This window comes from Sus scrofa, chromosome 15, assembly GCF_000003025.6.
Source record: "Sus scrofa isolate TJ Tabasco breed Duroc chromosome 15, Sscrofa11.1, whole genome shotgun sequence".
NCBI classification, from domain to species: Eukaryota; Metazoa; Chordata; class Mammalia; order Artiodactyla; family Suidae; genus Sus; species Sus scrofa.
Window position 1 is genome coordinate 33,484,658 of NC_010457.5, and position 18,328 is coordinate 33,502,985.

At 50.8% G+C, this 18,328-nt stretch overlaps 1 protein-coding gene across 1 annotated transcript; it reads left to right on the top strand.

Moving 5' to 3' along the window:
• On the top strand, positions 2,782 to 16,617 carry KBTBD11 (kelch repeat and BTB domain containing 11). The gene is given in 4 exon segments (XM_005657525.3): positions 2,782 to 4,331; positions 9,696 to 11,326; positions 11,329 to 12,327; positions 12,330 to 16,617. Coding segments are annotated over 3 exon segments (2,007 nt in total). The 5' UTR covers positions 2,782 to 4,331; positions 9,696 to 10,533; the 3' UTR covers positions 12,545 to 16,617.

The following is an 18,328-nucleotide window of genomic DNA, read 5'->3' on the forward strand; positions in this document are numbered from 1 at the left end:
CAACCTCAAAGTAATTTTAAGTATTTGGTTTTTGCATCCATTCACTCCTGACTGTTTCAGGACCGTCTGTTCTGATGTGAAATGGTCTCTCCTGACACTCATGTGGGTGAACGTACCAGTGTCAATGTCTGCCTTTGATTTCTGCATAAGGACATTTTTTTCACAGCATTTTTCAGGAAGTCCAAGGTAGATATCAGCAGTGGCCAGATATCAACAGTGAGAGATGAGCTGTCCTTCTGTCTGCCTTCTCGTCCCATCCAGCTACCCTCATTGCTTTGAGGGCAGAGAGCAAGCACTGACTTCAGATGACTTACTTTACTGTAATCTCTCTGCTAGGTGCCTCCTCTCTACATCCAAAGAGAAGGTGCTTCTGCGTGACTGGGCCTCCAGATGGGACCCAGGCACTTTCCCAGGACCTTCTAGGCTTGAAGAGGAGGTACCTGCTCAACAGCATCCTGTCCTGGGAACTGTGCTGACACCCTGGCGATGCCGGGGTCGGGGAGGGGAAGCAGGGCTCCGCTGTTCCATCTTAACAAAGCAAAGCAGGACAGGCATCGCAGAGCCAGTTTCTCTCTTGTTTGCCATCTACTCTAACAATGGTAAATCAACAATTGAGATTAATACAAGAGGAATCTGCTTGGCTTCAGTCTGCCAGGAATGGGCCTGATCTGTTATGAAATCAAGAGCTTAGAGCTTTACAGATGACAAAATGTGAGTTTTTATTTAACTTTCCCATATTTGAGTGTGGCTGGAATTTTGAACATATGAATAAGTCACTCAGCTCTTCCACACCAGGAGCACAGTCATGCAAGGGTCTTCTTAGCTGGTGAGTACCTTCTCCCACTCACGTTTCAGATTGTGCTCTTTGCATTAGTCCCAGAGGCAGACCAGACTGACTGCTTGACAAATATGGTAGCAATTTAAACATGGAATAACATTTTAAGTTGTAAATTGTAGAATATTCGAACACCATAAACAATGTAATAAATATTCCTGTATCCAAGTAAGACTTGACACACGTTATCATCTGGCCATTTGTGCTTTAACGCTTTAGGAAACCACATGATGCAGAGCTGGCAGCCCCATTCTCCTCCTTTCCCACGCAGAGGACCCACCATACCAGAATTCACACCTATCTTTTCCACACTCCCTCAATACATATCATATTTTTTTCATGTTTAAATGTACATAAATTGTATTCTATGGTATCTTTCTGCAGTCAGCAAACCTTTAAAAATTCAAAAGTATGTTTTTGAAATGTATCCGTGTTGATATGGAGACCTATGGTTCATCTGTTTTTACCTGTGTGGTCATTTTGGCAATGATAGAAAATTGGTCCAGAGGTAGTTTCATCAATTCTTTTTGTATGAAAAGGACACAAAGCACCCTCCAAAACACAAGGCAGATCACATTACCTCCCTGTCGCATTTGTTCTCTTCTTTAAAGCCATCAGAGGAGTGCCATTGTCATTAAGATGCCAGAACTCTGTAGAGGAGCCCTGTCCTGCTGACGACAGGGCTCCCTGTCCACCCAGCCTCTCTGAGGTTCTAGAACTGGTCAAGCCTGTTTCCATAGAAAGAAGGTTATTCCCTCCTTCTCTCTCAGAGGTGAGTAGAACCAAGTCCGTCCAGTTATCTCAGATTCCTGTTTATGTTTCCTTCACAGCACTTGCCTACTGTGCTTTGGAATTGCACTAGAATTCATATAATAATGGCTTATATTTGCCTTTTTCACTAGACCGTGAGCCGTGTGGGGGCCAGGACCAAATCTGCTTGATTCTTGCTGCTGTCTGGGACCGAGGGCATTTCCTGGGACACTGTAGATGCTCAGTGTTTATCTGCTCAGTAAATGAACAAATGACTGAATATTGTTAATTATTATCAACGTTGACATGTCAATGGGACTTGAACAGATTGAAGAATTGGGAAAAGTGTGGGGTTTGTGTGGTCCAGGTGGCCTCTCATTTCTGACCGTGTCATTGGTCAGACCCACACCTCTGATTTCAGTGGGTGTGCAAAATTGACTGATGTGAAAAGAGTTCACTTTACCCAAATTGGGTAAAGCTCAGAACTGGGTCTCAGAGCTAGAAATCTCCAGGCAGGACTGCATTTCATGTGCCTCTTTCCAGAGGCTCAGGGACTCTAGGGGTCCAGCGCTCATACTCTGTGCTGGCCTCAGTCAGCAAGACATGAACCTTGAGCCACAAGCAAAGGCAGGTGCTTCTATTGCGGAATATTCTGAGTTTGCTCCCTGAAGGCATGTCCAGAACCCAGCTCGTAATTTGCACCACCTAACTTGGAGTCTCTTTTGAGCCAATGCAGATTTATCCTTGTCCACTTTCCTTCCAGTTCTTCAGGGGCTGATTGCAGTGAGCACAGGACTGTGTCATAATGGGGACGGAGGGTGGCACCGTCTGCTGATGGTGCCTTTGGGGTGGCTGAAGGTACAGGCCTCCCTGAGTGTGGCAGCAATGCCCCTGAGATCCACCCTGCTTAAAAGTGTGCTGAGGAGTTCCCGTCGTGGCGCAGTGGTTAACGAATCCGACTAGGAACTATGAGGTTGCGGGTTTGGTCCCTGCCCTTGCTCAGTGGGTTAAGGACCCGGCGTTGCCGTGAGCTGTGGTGTAGGTTGCAGACGCGGCTCAGATCCCTTGTTGCTGTGGCTCTGGCGTAGGCCGGTGGCTACAGCTCTGATTGGACCCCTAGCCTGGGAACCTCCATATGCTGCGGGAGCGGCCCAAGAAATAGCAACAACAACAACAACAACAACAACAACAACAACAACAAAAAAAAGTGTGCTGACTTCAGGGCTGTTGTCAGGAATCAACAAAGGGCTGTCTTAGGAATCACCAAGCTCTCACACTGTGTGTACCTCTTGAATTAAAACAGAGACCCACGATCTGATGAAGGAAGCAGAACATGGACTCTGTTAAGACTTTCATGACCCAGCAGCCCAGCTGGATTAATGTAAATTTAATCTCGCTACACTGGCTTCATCTTCCCCAAATAGCTGGTAACCAGCAATGGCCAAGGGCACAGAGACATTCGTAACTACCACCACCCTCTGTCACAGCCCAGCACCCTGTGAGGCTGGCTTCAGAGTGGGGCTGTGCTACTCAAAGCATGAGGCTAGGGCCAGAATCCGAGGCTCCTACCCAAACTTCTGAAGCTCCTGATTGGTGGAAGCAAGCCCTGGGAATCATGTGGTCATGCCCTTAGTGACCAGGTGCAAATCCCAGGTGTTTTCCCTGTGGCCTGTGTAAGATGCCACAGAGAGGCGGAGGGGAGGATGCCTGGTGGCTTTGTCTGCTGCTAACCCTGGTCTTTTGAGACCAGAATCTTAGTGTCTCTGGGCCTTCAGCATTTTCTCATCTCGAATCAAGATCATAGCCATTCCTTACCCATCCTCAACATGTGAATCCTGAGGACGGGAAGGAAGGTTGCCATGAAGGTGCCAGGAGCTGGTCTGGGGACAGCCTGCAGGGACCATCCCTCTGTCTTGCCGGGCCTTTCTCTGAGCTGGGGACCATGTTTTCCAGGTCAGAATCTCACAGTACGTGGTTATGAGGAGCTGGGGCCTATGCAGGGCTGTGCTTTTTACAAATATCCATTTCTTCCCCACAGCGACCCGGTGAGGTAGGTCCTTGTTTATACTCAGAAGTATTTCAGTTTCCAGGGACAGGAATCCATGTTGGCTGAAGCCAGACACAGAACTTACTAGCTCACGTACCTCAAGGCCCTTGCAGGGGGTGACCCCGTCCAGAGGGCCTCCTCTCTTTCCACCCCCTATGTCCTCTCCGTGTGGGCAAAGCCCTTCTCCTCCATCAACCTGAAGGCCGGGTTGCTTCAGCAGGAGGACATGGCCTGAGCCAGGCTGGCTCTCCTAGACCAAGCTCAAGATCTGCAGCGCTGGGCTCGGCTGGACTGGAGCCTCCTTCTCACTTAAAACCACAGCCCTTTATGATCATGAGGCCAGTGTATATTTGTTTTAGAACATACAGAAACTGGACATAGACGATAACAACATCTATCTCATCCAGCATCCATGGACAACTGCTGATCCTTTTTAAAGAAGTTTTTGTGAGCTATTTATCATTTTTCATATTTCATTGATAATGCCCTTGTTACAACATTCTTTGTATAGTTTAAGAACTTGCTGTTGTATGACTTTTTAATCTGGTTGTTTTTAGAGTTGTTTTTTACCAGTTTCCATGGTTACCATCCATCCGTCCATCAAGCCCTTCCTGGTGGCCCTTGAAGAACCATCCCTGCCAGGGTTAGAACAATGAATTCCACATTCTCATGGAAAAGGATGACACACAGGCATAGGAGGTACTAAAATAAGTCGTACCATATAAACACAGACGGCACAGTCGCAGGAGCGGTGGAAGTGAGGAAGGCAGCGCCAATGACAGAAGGTCCCTGGGCCTGAGCCTGAGACAGAGCAAGGATTCTGGCTCAGAGGAGGACAGGTGGTTCTGGGGATTGCAGGGAGAAGCCTAGGGTGAAAATGCACACGGATACCCCCACAGGGGGTCTACCTGCAGGGATATGGCTGCGGGGCTGTGTTCCTCGACAGGAGCGGAGGATTGACAGGCGTTCCAGGCAGAGGGGCCAGGAGATGAGGGCAGCGAAGACTCTGGAGTGGATGGCTCGGTGCCTCATTTCCCAGCAGAAGGAGGTTGCACTTTGAGACTAGCTCTTACATAAAAGCTTTTCTTTTGGAAATTCTCAATAATTTTACTTCTTACAGCGATGCCTTGCCAGAAAAGTCACCCGCTGTTATTCCCCTAAATCATGCCCACGCGGGCAGAGCCGGTATGAGCTCCTCCCCACCCCCACCCCAGGTCTGCTTTACTCTCGAAGGTGAGAGCGTCACTGGGATCCTCTCACAGGGTGTGCTGGGCAGCCAAGCAGACCCCGGAGTGTTTTGCAGGTGCCCATCCCCCCAGTGCACAGACGCAGCGTAGGGGTTGGTGACGGTGGAGGGCTTCAGAGCATCCACCAGGGCCTCGTGATGTTTCTTGTTCTACCACCCACGAAGTGTGGGGCTGATAAATTGTGTGACGTTGGTGAAATCGCCTCACATCTCATTGCCTGGGAGCTAAAAACGACGACCCCACAGAAGGGTTGCTTGCGTGGGTCTCCTGTGTCCTACGTGACAGCAGTGCCTGTAAAATAGACAAAATAGATGCAGGCTATTTTGCTATTACTGGTGCACTCAGGTTACATTACAGCCCCTTGAGTCTTGAGTCTTAAATGTCCTTCATTAAAAGTAAGTTAAGAATCATAAATTCTGGCAGAATTGACTCTGATTAACATCCTAGACCTATGGAAGGACATCACTTCCCCACTTAATTATTCATCACATCAGGTTGCTTACCAGACCCCCTGGTCACACCTCAGCCTCACTGAGCACATGGCCTAAATATGGCTTTGGGTTCCTCTCACCCATACTGCTGTCTCTTTGCCTGAAGAGTCCAGAGCCTTGCATACAAGACCCAGAGCATGCGCCTTCCACACCTTCCAAGACCACAGAGCACCTGCCGTTTAGCAGCTGGACAGCAGAGTTCTTGGGATGCTTTTCGGAATGAATACATTTTGTGGGCTATGCTTCCTCGTGGCAGATCCCAGACACGCAGCTTTGATGGTCTTCCTAGGACCATGCTTCCTACAGAGAAGAGTGCCGAGCTGGGTTCTGGCTGGAGTGAAGGTCACTGGCTGCCCTCCCACCCCTGCCCCAGCAGCTCTGTGCACCCAGAATTGCCAGGTCATTTCATTTGGGCCCAAAAAGGAGTGAAACTTGGAAAACAGTATCTGTTGTGAACAGCTGAAGCAAATCAACACATTTCATGATCAAACAGAAATCCCGAGGTTTTCTGCAAGTTTCTAAGACTTGATGATATTCCTTCTGTTTGTTGTTTCCTTGGTGAGTTAACCCCAGGATTTACTGACTATTTACTGTGGGAACAGGGTCCTGCCCTGGGGTGGGGGGTGGCAGCAGGTGACAGGCACTCTCCTGTCACAGGCTGGACACGGGGATGACACTCAGCTGGCATGTCGCAGAGGACATGGAGGAGGAATTGGCTACAATACATGTATGTGGCAGAAGTTTAGATAAACTTCCTAAGTCTGTTCATTAATATTTTTAAAAAATATTATTTAAAATTTTAATTTGATTTTATTTAAAAGGGAGATTCTCTTTAGCAACCTGTATTATTATAACAGAGCATATTTAATTTTAAATAAATCTCATGTCCATGTTAGGTACATAAATAATGTCCTCATTAGGAAACAGTCTTTAAAAAAACTCATATTGACAGTGAAGAAATTTGTAGAAAGAAACTTAAAAAAAAAATCTGTTTAGGGAGTTCCTTTGGTGGCAGAGTGGGTTAAGGATCCAGTGTTATCTCTGTGGCAGCTCAGGTCGATGCTGAAGCCAGGGTTCGATCCCAGCTTGGCATAGTGGGTTAAGGATCCAGTGTTGCCGTAGCTGGGGCATAGGTTGAAGCTTTGGCTTGACTTCCATTCTTGGCTTGTGAACTCCTTATGCCATGGGTGGGGTGCCCCCCCCAAATTCCTTTTAGGTATTTGCAGTGTCAGGAAGAAATTTATATCCTTCAGGGGAGAACGCTACTTAAGATTTATCTATTTTTTTAGGGTTGTGCCTGCGGCATGTGGAAGTTCTCAGGCTAGTGGTCAAATCGGAGCTGCAGCTGCTGGCCTACACCACAGATACAGACAGCAACACAGGATCTGAGCCGCATCTGTGACCTATACCTCTGTTGGGTGGAGAGTCTGGTTATTTTCTGGTTACCTGTGTGGGTGCCACCAGAGCATATAGTCTTCTAGGAGCTTCTTGGGGGAATTCTGATTCTGGAACCACCTGCAGCTTTGGGGGAAAGTCCCTCTGAAAATCCTGGACTTCCAGCCCAAAGAAATCTGACACTAACATATTAGACTTGCTGACACCTCAGAAACTGATGTACACAAAATGGGCTGATGCATGCATTTTAAAGCTGAATCACAGTAATGGGACAATCTAGGCAAAAAAAGATAGTTCTTAATGTTGAGTTTCTTTAGCATCATTTGATAAAGGAAATGGCTCATCTGCTTAATTTCCTCATTACTCCTGTGGATCTGACCATCTATCCTGCAGGTGGGTGGGGGCCAGGACCTGTCGTGCTCCAGGACCTTCCTTCAGAAAGTGGCCCCACTGGGTGGCTCCCAGTGTCTGGGATCCAGCAGTACCACCTGCAGCATCACAGTGACGGACAGTCTCCTGACACACCTGACAATGTCTAGGTGTCTTTCGTCTCCTTGGCTGACTGTGTGGTGAACAGGGACTCCTGAGCTGGTCATGGGGTGTGGAGCTGTCTGCCTGGGTGAGTGGCTGTCATGCTTCTATTGGATGGGATTGAGTGACTGTGCCAAGGTCTCACCACCCCAACCTGCAGCTCTGCCAACCTGTTCTGTGGTCTGTGCCTGGGATGCCCAGGGAGCTGGCAAGGACGTGCCTGCTTAGACCCCTGATTACTTAGGTTGTATTTGGAGCGCTTGCTTATTGTACCTAAGACAGGATATATATTTACCCTGATTTTTTCAGGCTTTACACTGATTCTCTAGAGCTTTTTAAAACATAAGAATTCCAAACTTAGACTTTTCAGATGTGTCCCTGCCTTTCCTGTGAGTCTGTGATGACATTCTCAGGCTAGGCTTTTGCACATTCTGATGAGAGTCAAGCCAAAGAATGAGCTAGAAAGTTCTAAAACCCTTCTGGCCAAAGAAAAAGAAAAAAATACTAGTTTTCTGAAGTCCAAGGTCTTCCTCTCGTTCTAAGAGAGTATGAAAAGAACGAAGCAAATAAGAGAGCCAGTTCCTGACTTATTTCAGATATTGAGGTTCATGTGTGTACTTGGGTAAGATATGTAAGTATGTCTTTCTTAATTGTTATCTAACTTTCCCTCGAATGACTCCGCTAAGAAAGCACCTCTGGCGTTTTGGGAACATGCCAGAAACTTTGCTTATAAAATCCTTGCAGGTTTCCAGTCTGTCATCACATTCCGGTTGCTGTGGGCCAGGGTTCATGTCCATCCATACCGAGCCTCCCAGGCAGCATCGCCAGTCCCGGCACAGCTGAGTAAACATGCAGCACCTCTGCGCCCTGCACACCCTGGTCAGAGTGTCAGCCCGTCCCCACATTCTGCACACCGCCTAACCACGTGTCCTGGATAGTGCCTTGCACGTGGTGAATATGCCCTAAAGGTTATGTTAAAGATTACTGGAAAACAGGGAAGGGGGAGGGGGGAGGGACAGAGACAGAGGCAGAGAGGAAAGGAGAAGAGATTGAAGGTCTTGAATTTCCAATTCTAAGACACTTTTCTTTCTGAGAATAATGGGAAAGCTTTTTTAGTAACATAGTAGCAAGAAGAGCAGGGCAAGCATGTATATATTTATACATGCACAGGCATACACACTCAACCTGGAGCATTTATAGAGATCAGGTGACAGTACTAAGTGTGATTAGTAGAAACTCGGAAGTTGAGGGTAGGTGATTAAGTACCACTTTATCTCATGTGAGAGGCGAACACATCCCACAGTTTGATGACAAGCCTGAGCTGTGTTGGGTATGTTTTCTTGTCCCCAGTCTCTCTGGGAGCCAGAGTGCAGTTCGCCTCTGCCCTATGGTCCCTTCTAGCCTGGGGAGTCTCAATGAAGGTTTTGCCAATTTAGGAAAGATATTTTACTATATTTTAAAATAATTCATCTGCAGGTGCTCACGTCTGCCAAGTACTTCTGTGGATTTTTTTTTTTTTTTTTTTTTTTTTGCTTTGGCTTTTCTTTTGCTGCATGTGTTGCATTTGGAGACTTGGCTCTCCAAGGTTTCTCAGAGACATGATTCCAAGAATGAGCAGTTCAAACAGACTTCAGCATTGGAGCCTCTGAGGCCACCACCAGAAAAGAGGCCTCAGTACCTGTCTCCAAATATTTGCTGTGATTGTAGCTGAGATAACTGTAAGATTTCAGGAAAACTGTCACACAGTAAAACTCAGAAGGTTTCCTAGGCCAGTCATGCTTTCTCACTAAAAGTTCTTAGTTTTACATATATATCTCATTAGGTTGAAAACAGGAAATGGTTGATATTTGACTCCATTGACCCACAAACCCAGCCATTTCCTACGTTTTAACCCAATGTATTTCAGGCCATGGCTGAACTGCTGCTTCTTTATAGGCATCAAAAATCAGGAGAGGAACTGTTTTTATTTTTTTCTTTTGTTATTATTTTTTAAATGTTTACTATAGTTGATTTACAATGTTCTGTCCATTTCAGCTGTACAGCAAAATGACCCAGTTATATATATATATATATATATATATACACATATATATATACATATATATACACACACACATATATATACATATGTATGTATATATATAATGTTCTTTTTTATTATCTTCGATCATGTTCCATTACAAGTGATTGGATATAGGACAGGAACTGTTTTTAATATCTAAATAAACTCGTGTATCTTATTTACCAGGCTCTCCACAAAAAGTCAAATCCTCCCTCCCACCGAATCTGAATCCTGACACCTGGAGGTTGTGGAGGGAACTGGGATAGATCCACTGGCACAGAATAGCCCTGCTGAGAAATGCAAATTCAAACACCCTCTCTTTTTCTCCTGTAAACAGGAATACGAAGAGTGTGGTGACATGACATGGAAACACCTGACAGTCCAGCAGAGGAAGTTGCCAAGGAAGCCTCCTGATGGAGAAACGAGAGAGGCCCCTCAGTGCGCACAGCGGTTGTGTTTTCCTAACACCCATCAGCGAGTGAACTATGCCCTCCCCCTCCCCCCGGGAGAACACCGCCGGAGGCAGGAACTTCAAGGGGGGGCGCCGGTGCCCAGACATACACACAGGTTCTCTGGATGACCATTCATAAACCTTCATCGCAAATGGGAGTCACACTCAAGAAGAAAGCTCCCTGGGGCGGCTCTCTGTACAACAGGAGTGAAAATCAGGGTTGACCGCAGCCTGTCTCTGATTCGTTGGTCGTCGGTGGAGGCAGAGATGTGAGGCAATGTGGCGTGATAATCACTGACTCCTTGGGAAGAAAGGGCCTGGCAGCTCAGTTCTACAGGGCAGAACCTACAGACAGAGCAGCGGCCGTGGCTGCAGGGCCGTCCTGCCTATCGACTCGAGCATCTCCAGGCGACGTGGAGACTGAGGCACAAAGACCCTGGCAGACAGCTTGTTGCAGGGCAGTAACCTTGCCGGGTTCACAAGTTCAGCCGAGAGAGCGCTGCAGTCGACACGCCCCTTTCTCTCGGGAGAGGAGAGCCGGAGGGCGCGAGAGGAGCGGCGTGTGAGCAAAACCCGGTGTGGAGGCAAGTGAAATCTGATCGCTTGCCAGGAAAGCGTGTGAAGCCGGGAACCCCAGAGGAGCGATCGACCTTGAGCTGCCAGAGTCCGGGCGAAGTTATGCGGGGCTGCTGAGTGTGGGGCCGCAGCCGGAGAAAACGCTCTCATGGAGAACCCGGTGGCCCCCCGCGTCCTCGGCGCCGAGCCCGGGCGCGCCTTTGCGCACGGTGTGTGCGGCCAGGCCGCGGGTCGGGGCAGCGCTGCCGAGGCTCCGGGAGAGGGCAGCCTGCAGCTGCCGGATGCGGCCGCGGGGGAGGGCGCTGCCTCCCCGGCGCAGACACCCTGCAGTCTCAGCGCGTCCCTGTGCTTCAGCTCCGGAGACGACTCCCCGCCGCAGTCTCGCGCCTCCGCAGCGGACAGCGCCGGGGCCTCCCCGCCCTCGCGACGCAGCGGCCAGCGGGTGGTGGAGAGGCAGTGGGAGGTCGGCAGCGCGGGCGCCGCGTCCCCGGAAGAGCACGCATCCCCTGAGGATCCCGTGTCCCCCGAGGAGGAGCGCACGTCCCCGGAGGAGCCCGTGTCCCTGGAGGAGCCTGTGTCCCTGGAAGAGGCTGTGTCCCTGGAGGAGCCCGTGTCCCCGGAAGAGTCTACGTCCCCGGAGGAGCCCGGGGACCCTGCTCCCGTCCCCCCCGGCGTCGGGCCGGAGCACGGGGAGCCTGACCTTCTCATCGAAGTGTCCGGCCGTCGGCTGCGGGCTCACAAGGCGGTGCTGGCGGCGCGCAGCGACTACTTCCGCGCGCGAGCGTCGCGGGACGTGCTGCGGGTGCAAGGCGTGAGCTGGGCGGCGCTGCGGCTGCTGCTGGCCTACGCGTACACCGGGCGCATGGCGGGAGTGCGGCCGGACAACGTGGCCGAGGTAGTGGCTGGCGCGCGCCGCTTGCAGCTGCCCTGCGCGGCGCAGCGCGCACCGACGCCGTGGCGCCTCAGCTGAGCCTGGCCAACTGCTACGAGGTGTTGACCGCGGCCAAGCGGCAGCGGCTGGCCGAGCTGCGCGAAGCCGCCTACCGCTTCATGAGCGACCACTACCTGGAAGTGCTGCGCGAGCCCGCCGTCTTCGGGCGCCTGTCAGGCGCCGAGCGCGACCTCCTGCTGCGCCGCCGCCTGCGCGCAGGTCGCGCCCGCCTGTTGGCCGCCGCGCTCGGGCCGGCAGGGGAGCGCGCGGGCAGTCGCCCGCAGAGCCCGTCGGGGGACGCGGAGGGGCGCGGCGATGCCGCGGTCTACTGCTTCCAGGAGGTGGCAGGCGAGTGGCGCGAGCTGACGCGGCTGCCCGAGGGCGCGCCGGCGCGGGGCTGCGGTCTGTGCGTGCTCTACAACTACCTCTTCGTGGCCGGCGGTGTGGGGCCCGCTGGGCCCGACGGCCGCGCGCGGCCTTCGGACCAGGTCTTCTGCTACAACCCGGCCACCGACCGCTGGAGCACCGTGCGGCCGCTGCGTCAGGCGCGCTCGCAGCTGCAGCTGCTGGCCCTGGACGGCCACCTGTACGCCGTGGGTGGCGAGTGCCTCCTCAGCGTGGAGCGCTACGACCCGCGCGCCGACCGCTGGGCCACTGTGGCCCCGCTGCCCCGGGGCGCCTTTGCCGTGGCGCACGAGGCTACCACTTGCAATGGCGAGATATACGTGTCGGGAGGCTCGCTTTTCTACCGCCTGCTCAAGTATGACCCTCGGCGCGACGAGTGGCAGGAGTGCCCGTGTAGCAGCAGCCGCGAGCGCTCAGCAGACATGGTGGCCCTGGACGGCTCCATCTACCGTTTCGACCTGTGTGGGGGCCGAGGCGACGCTCCGGCAGCCGGGCCGGCCGGAGGGGTCAGTGTGCTCCGCTACCACTGCCTGGCTAAGCAGTGGAGCCGCTGTGCATCACATCTGCGGCCCCCCGGCGCACCGTCAAGCCTGCAGCCCTTCCGCTGCGCGCGCTGGATGGCACCATTTACTGCGTGAGCCGCGCGGGCACCTGGCGCTTTGTGCCACCCCGAGACTGCGAGCCTGGCGCCGGCGACGCGGGCCAGGAAGGCAGCTTCGAGCTCCAGTCGCTCCGAGCCCCTCCGGACGCCCGGGGCCTGCTCTTCCCGTTCGTGCTCAACCTGCTGGAAAAGCCGGATAGAGGCGAGGAGGGCGCCGCGTAGGGTGGGCCGGGGTCACGGAGGCCCCAACCAGGAAACTGGAAGGGGTGAAGGGAGTGGAAGTGGGGAGGAAGAGAGTCGTGGGTGGGCTCTGCCCACGGGGGTCATTTAGCCGCTCAGCAGGTGGGAGCTTATCGCGGGGCCTTGAAGACCTCTTGCAACGCTGTGTAAAGGTCTGTTTCCTATTCTGCATTCTTTTTGCTTTGCTTGCTTAATTGGCCGATGGCGATGGCGTAAATGTAGGATGTGTGCAAATAGACAGCCTTACAACTAAGATACAAAATACCTGTGAAGGAAAGAAATAGAATCAGATTATGCTTCAGGGTGCAGTGGGTGGGGCCCGGAGTGTACCCAGGTGAGTCATGGTCACTCCAGGAGTGGCCAGGAGGCCAGATGAGTTCCGTGGGGGTATTGGGTACTGTTGCTTATTGCGCCATGAGAGGGCCCCTCGGGGACCTTGAGGTCACCTCCCAGAGTTGAGATCCTAAACTAGGCCAATGGGAACTGTGTCAGTGGAACCACAGAAAGAAGGTCACACTTTTTTTTGGCTTGAGGTTTAAAATTATAACTGATAAGTAAAGCTCTTAAACCCTTTCTAATTTAGTTTTAAAAGTTCCAGTCGTATGTGCTGAAGCTTTGGTTGGCTCAACTTCAAAAGTAATAAGCATTAAAAGTAAACTCTTTGATTACCAATAAGCTCTCCTGTCCTGTAAGCATTGGAAGTTCTTCCTCCATCACTTAGACCCCCACCCCCGGCCTCAGAGGCCCACACACCTCAACTTTGGTTTTATCTCATGCTTAACCGAGGTGAGTTTAAGTTTCCAAATTCAAGGATGTTAATAATTATGTTCAATGATATAGTATGATTTATCGTTTAAAGTCTTTGGTGACTAAATGTTTGCCAAAGAGCATGTCATCAGGAGGAAGAGCTGACCATGTGGTGCTTGTCTGTTTTAAAAGGGGCATTTGGGAGTTCCTGTCGTGGCGCAGTGGTTAACGAATCCGACTAGGAACCATGAGGTCGCGGGTTCGGTCCCTGTGCTTGCTCAGTGGGTTAACGATCCGGCGTTGCCGTGAGCTGTGGTGTAGGTTGCAGAGGCGGCTCGGATCTCGTGTTGCTGTGGCTCTGGAGTAGGCCGGAGACTACAGCTCCGATTGGACCCCTAGCCTGGGAAACTCCATATGCCGCGGGAGCGGCCCAAGAAATAGCAAAAAGACAAAAATAAATAAATAAATAAATAAAATAAAATAAAAGGGGCATTTGGTAGCTACCAGATATGGTCAGACACTTTCATATTTTATAGTGGACTCTAAGACGGTAGTGCCCCCCCCCCAAAAGGAGGTTAAAATCCCTTCTTTCTAAGAGTTCTAAAGAAAAATCTGCAGGCACAGTTTGAACCCACTACTTGTGATGCTATAAATGTGAATTCTGTAACTCCGATGAGGAATATTCATTTTTACAAACATCTTTCTAAGAAAATGTGGCAGAATGACAATGAGCTTATTGACATAAGGTGAAAAACATACTTATAAGGTAGTATAGTAAGTAGACTACATTTTTCTACTGTGAATTCCAAAATACCTTAATAGAATTAACCTGAAATTCACTACTTTGACAGGGCATAAGGATTAAAAACAGATCAGTTGGTCTTTCCTCATTTGTTCTAAGATTTTACTTTCCAATTATGTCTAGACTGGGTTGATGAAGAGTTTAAGGAGAAAGTATACACATAAATAGAGGCAAAATGATCTGAATTCTGATCATTTTTTATTACAATAGGAGAAGTAAACATTGAGAGTTACTGGCACATAAGTAGATGAAGTCATGTGTACCTTGCTATGATTTACTCCTGATTCTAGTGATGGGAGTTGACCTCTCTTTGTCATTTGGTGGGTATATGGAACTGGGTTATGCTTTTGAAAGAGGCTGTGGTGATGAAGTGATCAGTTAAGCATGTTTAGGAAGGACAGCTTGATTCTGCATGTACCAGAGGGTCAGGAGTGGCTGGTGACTTGTGTGCCTGCTTATGGCTGCTGCTGACCTAAGAGCATGGTTCATCATCTTCTGCACGAAAAGCAGGCTTCCTATTGCCTGACTTCTTTGGCCTTTTTGTAGGAGTGGACTGGAGGACCAATAGGGAAAAAAAAAAATTAAGATCCAAAAGAAACAGTGTTCTTTTAAAGACATGAGTGTTTCACATGATAATGTTTTTCTCTAGACTTTCATTATTTATACTAAAACTTTGATATGAAATGGAACCAATTTAATATTTTCATTCTTTCCATAGCAAACCATGAGCTATTATCACTGTGATTTTATTTGAGAAATCATTTCTATGATGTTCACTGTTTAAAAACATAAAGGCTGAAATGGGCTTCCAAAGTAAACGGACCCAGAGGAGAATGCGGGGCGGTGCGTGTTAGAGCCAGTGCAGACAGCCACGTGATAAATATTATTTCATCCTTTAACTGGATGGAGGAATGTCTGTATGAGACATAGCATCACTTCCTGTGGGAGCTGGCCTCAAAGTGCAGGGACTTGTCAGGATGAAATACCCAAGGGAGCTCAGGATGGGTGGAGGCTGCAGAACCTTACAGCCCACATTTCTAATAGGAACATCACAAGAACAGATACCAGAGGAGCTGGCATGCTATGGGGACCAGTTTATTTTGCTTTTCTGGGGCCAGTACCTGGGGTGTGGGGCCAGGAGGGTGTGCACCGATTAAACAAATAGAAAAGCCACCCCATCCAAGGTCATTGGTTTGGAGGACGGCTGGCAAGAGGGGGAAGCACAACAGAGAGTTGCCTCTGGTCTGTGTTGCAAGGAAGGATCTTGTCACATCAACTGTGTCACTCTAAATCTCTATCCAACTCTGTTTAGAGAAACTGTGCAAAAATAGCCCTGCTCTTCGATCAATTAAGAGTCAATGAAGGTAATGCCTTTACCACATCCATCCATAATTCTCATGAAATTATCAAATCCATGCACACTGACATTCTCAAATATTTGAAATCGCAGTGGCATTTTAAGGGGAAACCTTGTAATTCACAAAAGCTCAATCTTTTGGTTAGTTCAGAGGCAATGACTTTTGTATCGTTGGGTTAAGACGTCTTCATTTTTTCTGTTTTTCACTCTTGGTCTTGGGAATAGCCCAGGCGCCAGGGTGGACTCCTGGCGCTTTATGGAGCTGGCTTTGGAACTCCAAATAGAGTTTCTCATTATTTCTCAATCTGTGGTGGCATCTTTTCCTTTTCCTTGAAGAGAATAAATGCTGCGGAAATTCTTTTGCTCCTTAGTGAAAACTGCCTGTATCAGTTTTGCTACAAATATTTAAGATGAATTACCTGCTCCATTTCTGTTAATTTCTGTTGTCACTTTAGTAATTCTAGTAGCTTCTGTTTAATCTATTGGTCTCTTGGGTAACTTCCTGTGAAAGATTTTGAAACAGTATTTTTGGTTCTTTGCCTTTTCCTGAAGTTAAGATGGTTTCAGGACATAATCTGTTGTAACACCTTCCTGGGGCGAAATGTAAACAAAAGTGCTATTTTGTGTTCTGTCTTATTTTCCATGCTTTCCCAGCTTACAAAATGTTTTATTTTGGTGTTAAAAGAAATCAGTGTTCCTATTTCCCTTTTCCTCTGCCATAGTATTGTTTACGGGAAGGTAGTAGGAGCTACGGGTGGGAGTGTGTCACATTCCCGTGGCACCTGGATCTGTGTCAGCAGCCACCCTCTCCGAACCCGGTCCAGGTAGATGCCTGAACTACGCGGCTTCAGCTCAGCGCGTAGCTGGCAACTGCGGCTGCTTTTTATCTCCTTGGGGAGTGGGTTTGGAAAGAGTTGAAACAAAAAGGCCAGGTGTGTTCTCACAGGAGACGAAAGCTCCTCCAGGGCTTTGGAAAGGTCTAAGCGCCGCAGGTCTACCTCGGATTAAGACGCGTGCCTGTGGGAGAGGGTGCCGGCTGGCTGCTCAGTGTCCCAGTCCTGGGCACGGATCCCTTACAACCCTGTATGTCTGTGTGTTTGTGCCGAAATGAAATAAATCACAGGGCGATGCCAGCGCTCCTGAAATCTCTGGGCCCTTCTTGTGTCTTTTCTGGAGCGCAGAGCCCTGCCTCGGCGTCCTCTCCTGGGGAAGGGCTCCCTGGGGCTGGAGGACTCCTGCTCGCCCTCCAGGCCTGGGGCTGGATCCCCCATCCCTGAAAGAGCAGGGGGGGGGGTCTTCCACCTTCGGTTCTAAGGAAGTGGGTCTAGGCCTGCGCATCAGGTGCCTTTGGACATCTCTGCCCCCCTCCCCATCCTTGGCCCCATGGCCCCTCTGGCTGCAACGCTTCCTGGAGAGGCCTTTCTTTAAGCTGCAGCATTGCCACAGGAGGGGCCAGGACCCAGGCTCAGAGGAAGAAGTTTGTTAACGTTTACAGAGCGGGGAGGGGTCCAGGCGCACCTGGCTTTGGTCAGGGATGCAGAGTGAGGGGAAGGGCCTTCACTGGATTCCCCTGGGAGGGCAGCCAGAGTGGACAGCTGGGAACTGGCCGCTGTGAGGGGTCCCGAGGGCTTCTGAGGGCTTCATTCCTCTGCCTGAATCCCCAGGGAGGTGTTGGCCTGTGTGAGGCTGCACAAGGGGCTTGCCTGGGTGGGTTCTCTATGGAGGTCGTGCTCTCTGCCCTTTGCTGTCTCTCGGGAGGCCCCGGCCCTGGGAGGCGGGGGTCTCTCCAGAGTCAAAGTATCACACAGCAGAGAAAATCAGAGGCACGACTAACACGACTGTGGGTCCCACGTCCCAACCCCCGCAAGGGTTTGGGGTGCCAGTGGGTACATCAGGTGCAGCAGCAAAGCACACTCACTGGGTTTCCCCATGTTCCTCCCGGCTTCCAGAGAAACACCTCTTCCCACTGAAATCCCAGAGGGCACAGAATTGGGGCCAGAGGGGGTTCTTCTGGCTCCCCTCCCCCACCCAGCCAAGTTCAGAGTAAGTTGAGAAATGGGCTCACTGATCAGACAGACACTTCAACCAGCACAGGAGGGGAGAGAAGGGGGGCCTGTGCTCCCTGAATCAGGTGGTGTTGGCCTGTGGCCTCTTTCAGAGGATGCCGGCCTGCAGACCCACAGGAGTGGGTGGATGAACCCGGGGTTTATTTTCTGTCTGTATGATGTTCTGACATCTTAAACCTCCAGGCTGGGAAGGGATGGCCCCTCCCAGCCAGCAGCTCCCCCATGACACATGCCAACCACCAGCCAGGCCTCCTCTGCCTCCCTGCCCCCAGGAGGCAACACTCCTCTGCCTGAATCCCCTGGGGGCCAGGCAGCTTGAGACACCCCTGTCACCCAGAGCCCAACAAAACCATTAAAATCGGCCAGTCTTACATGTTACCCCACCCTGCTTGTCCCCTGGAGAGCCCACTAAAGGCCAGGCCTCGGGACCCCTGCATCCTGCCTTCTGCCCCCTGGACCCAACCCGGTGCCTCTCCCTTGCCCTTGGAGGCGAGCCTGCCCCTCCTCTCTGGGGAACTGGGTGATATTTTTCTTTCCTCGGCACTGACTCCTCCATTGTCACATGTCACCTTTACAAACCGAGGCCGGCACAGTGGGCATGGATGATGCCTGTTCCTTGCAGGCGCAGATCCCGAGGAGGGAGCCCCGAGTGGGAAGGGCAGGGCCTCCCTGACGTCTGGCCCTGGGCTTCTCCCTCCCCTAGGGCGCAGGATTATGGAGGGGCCGAGAGACAGCGGACATGCCAGCTTGGACATTTCCACCCGTGGCAGGAGGATGGGGGGTGACCATCTGTC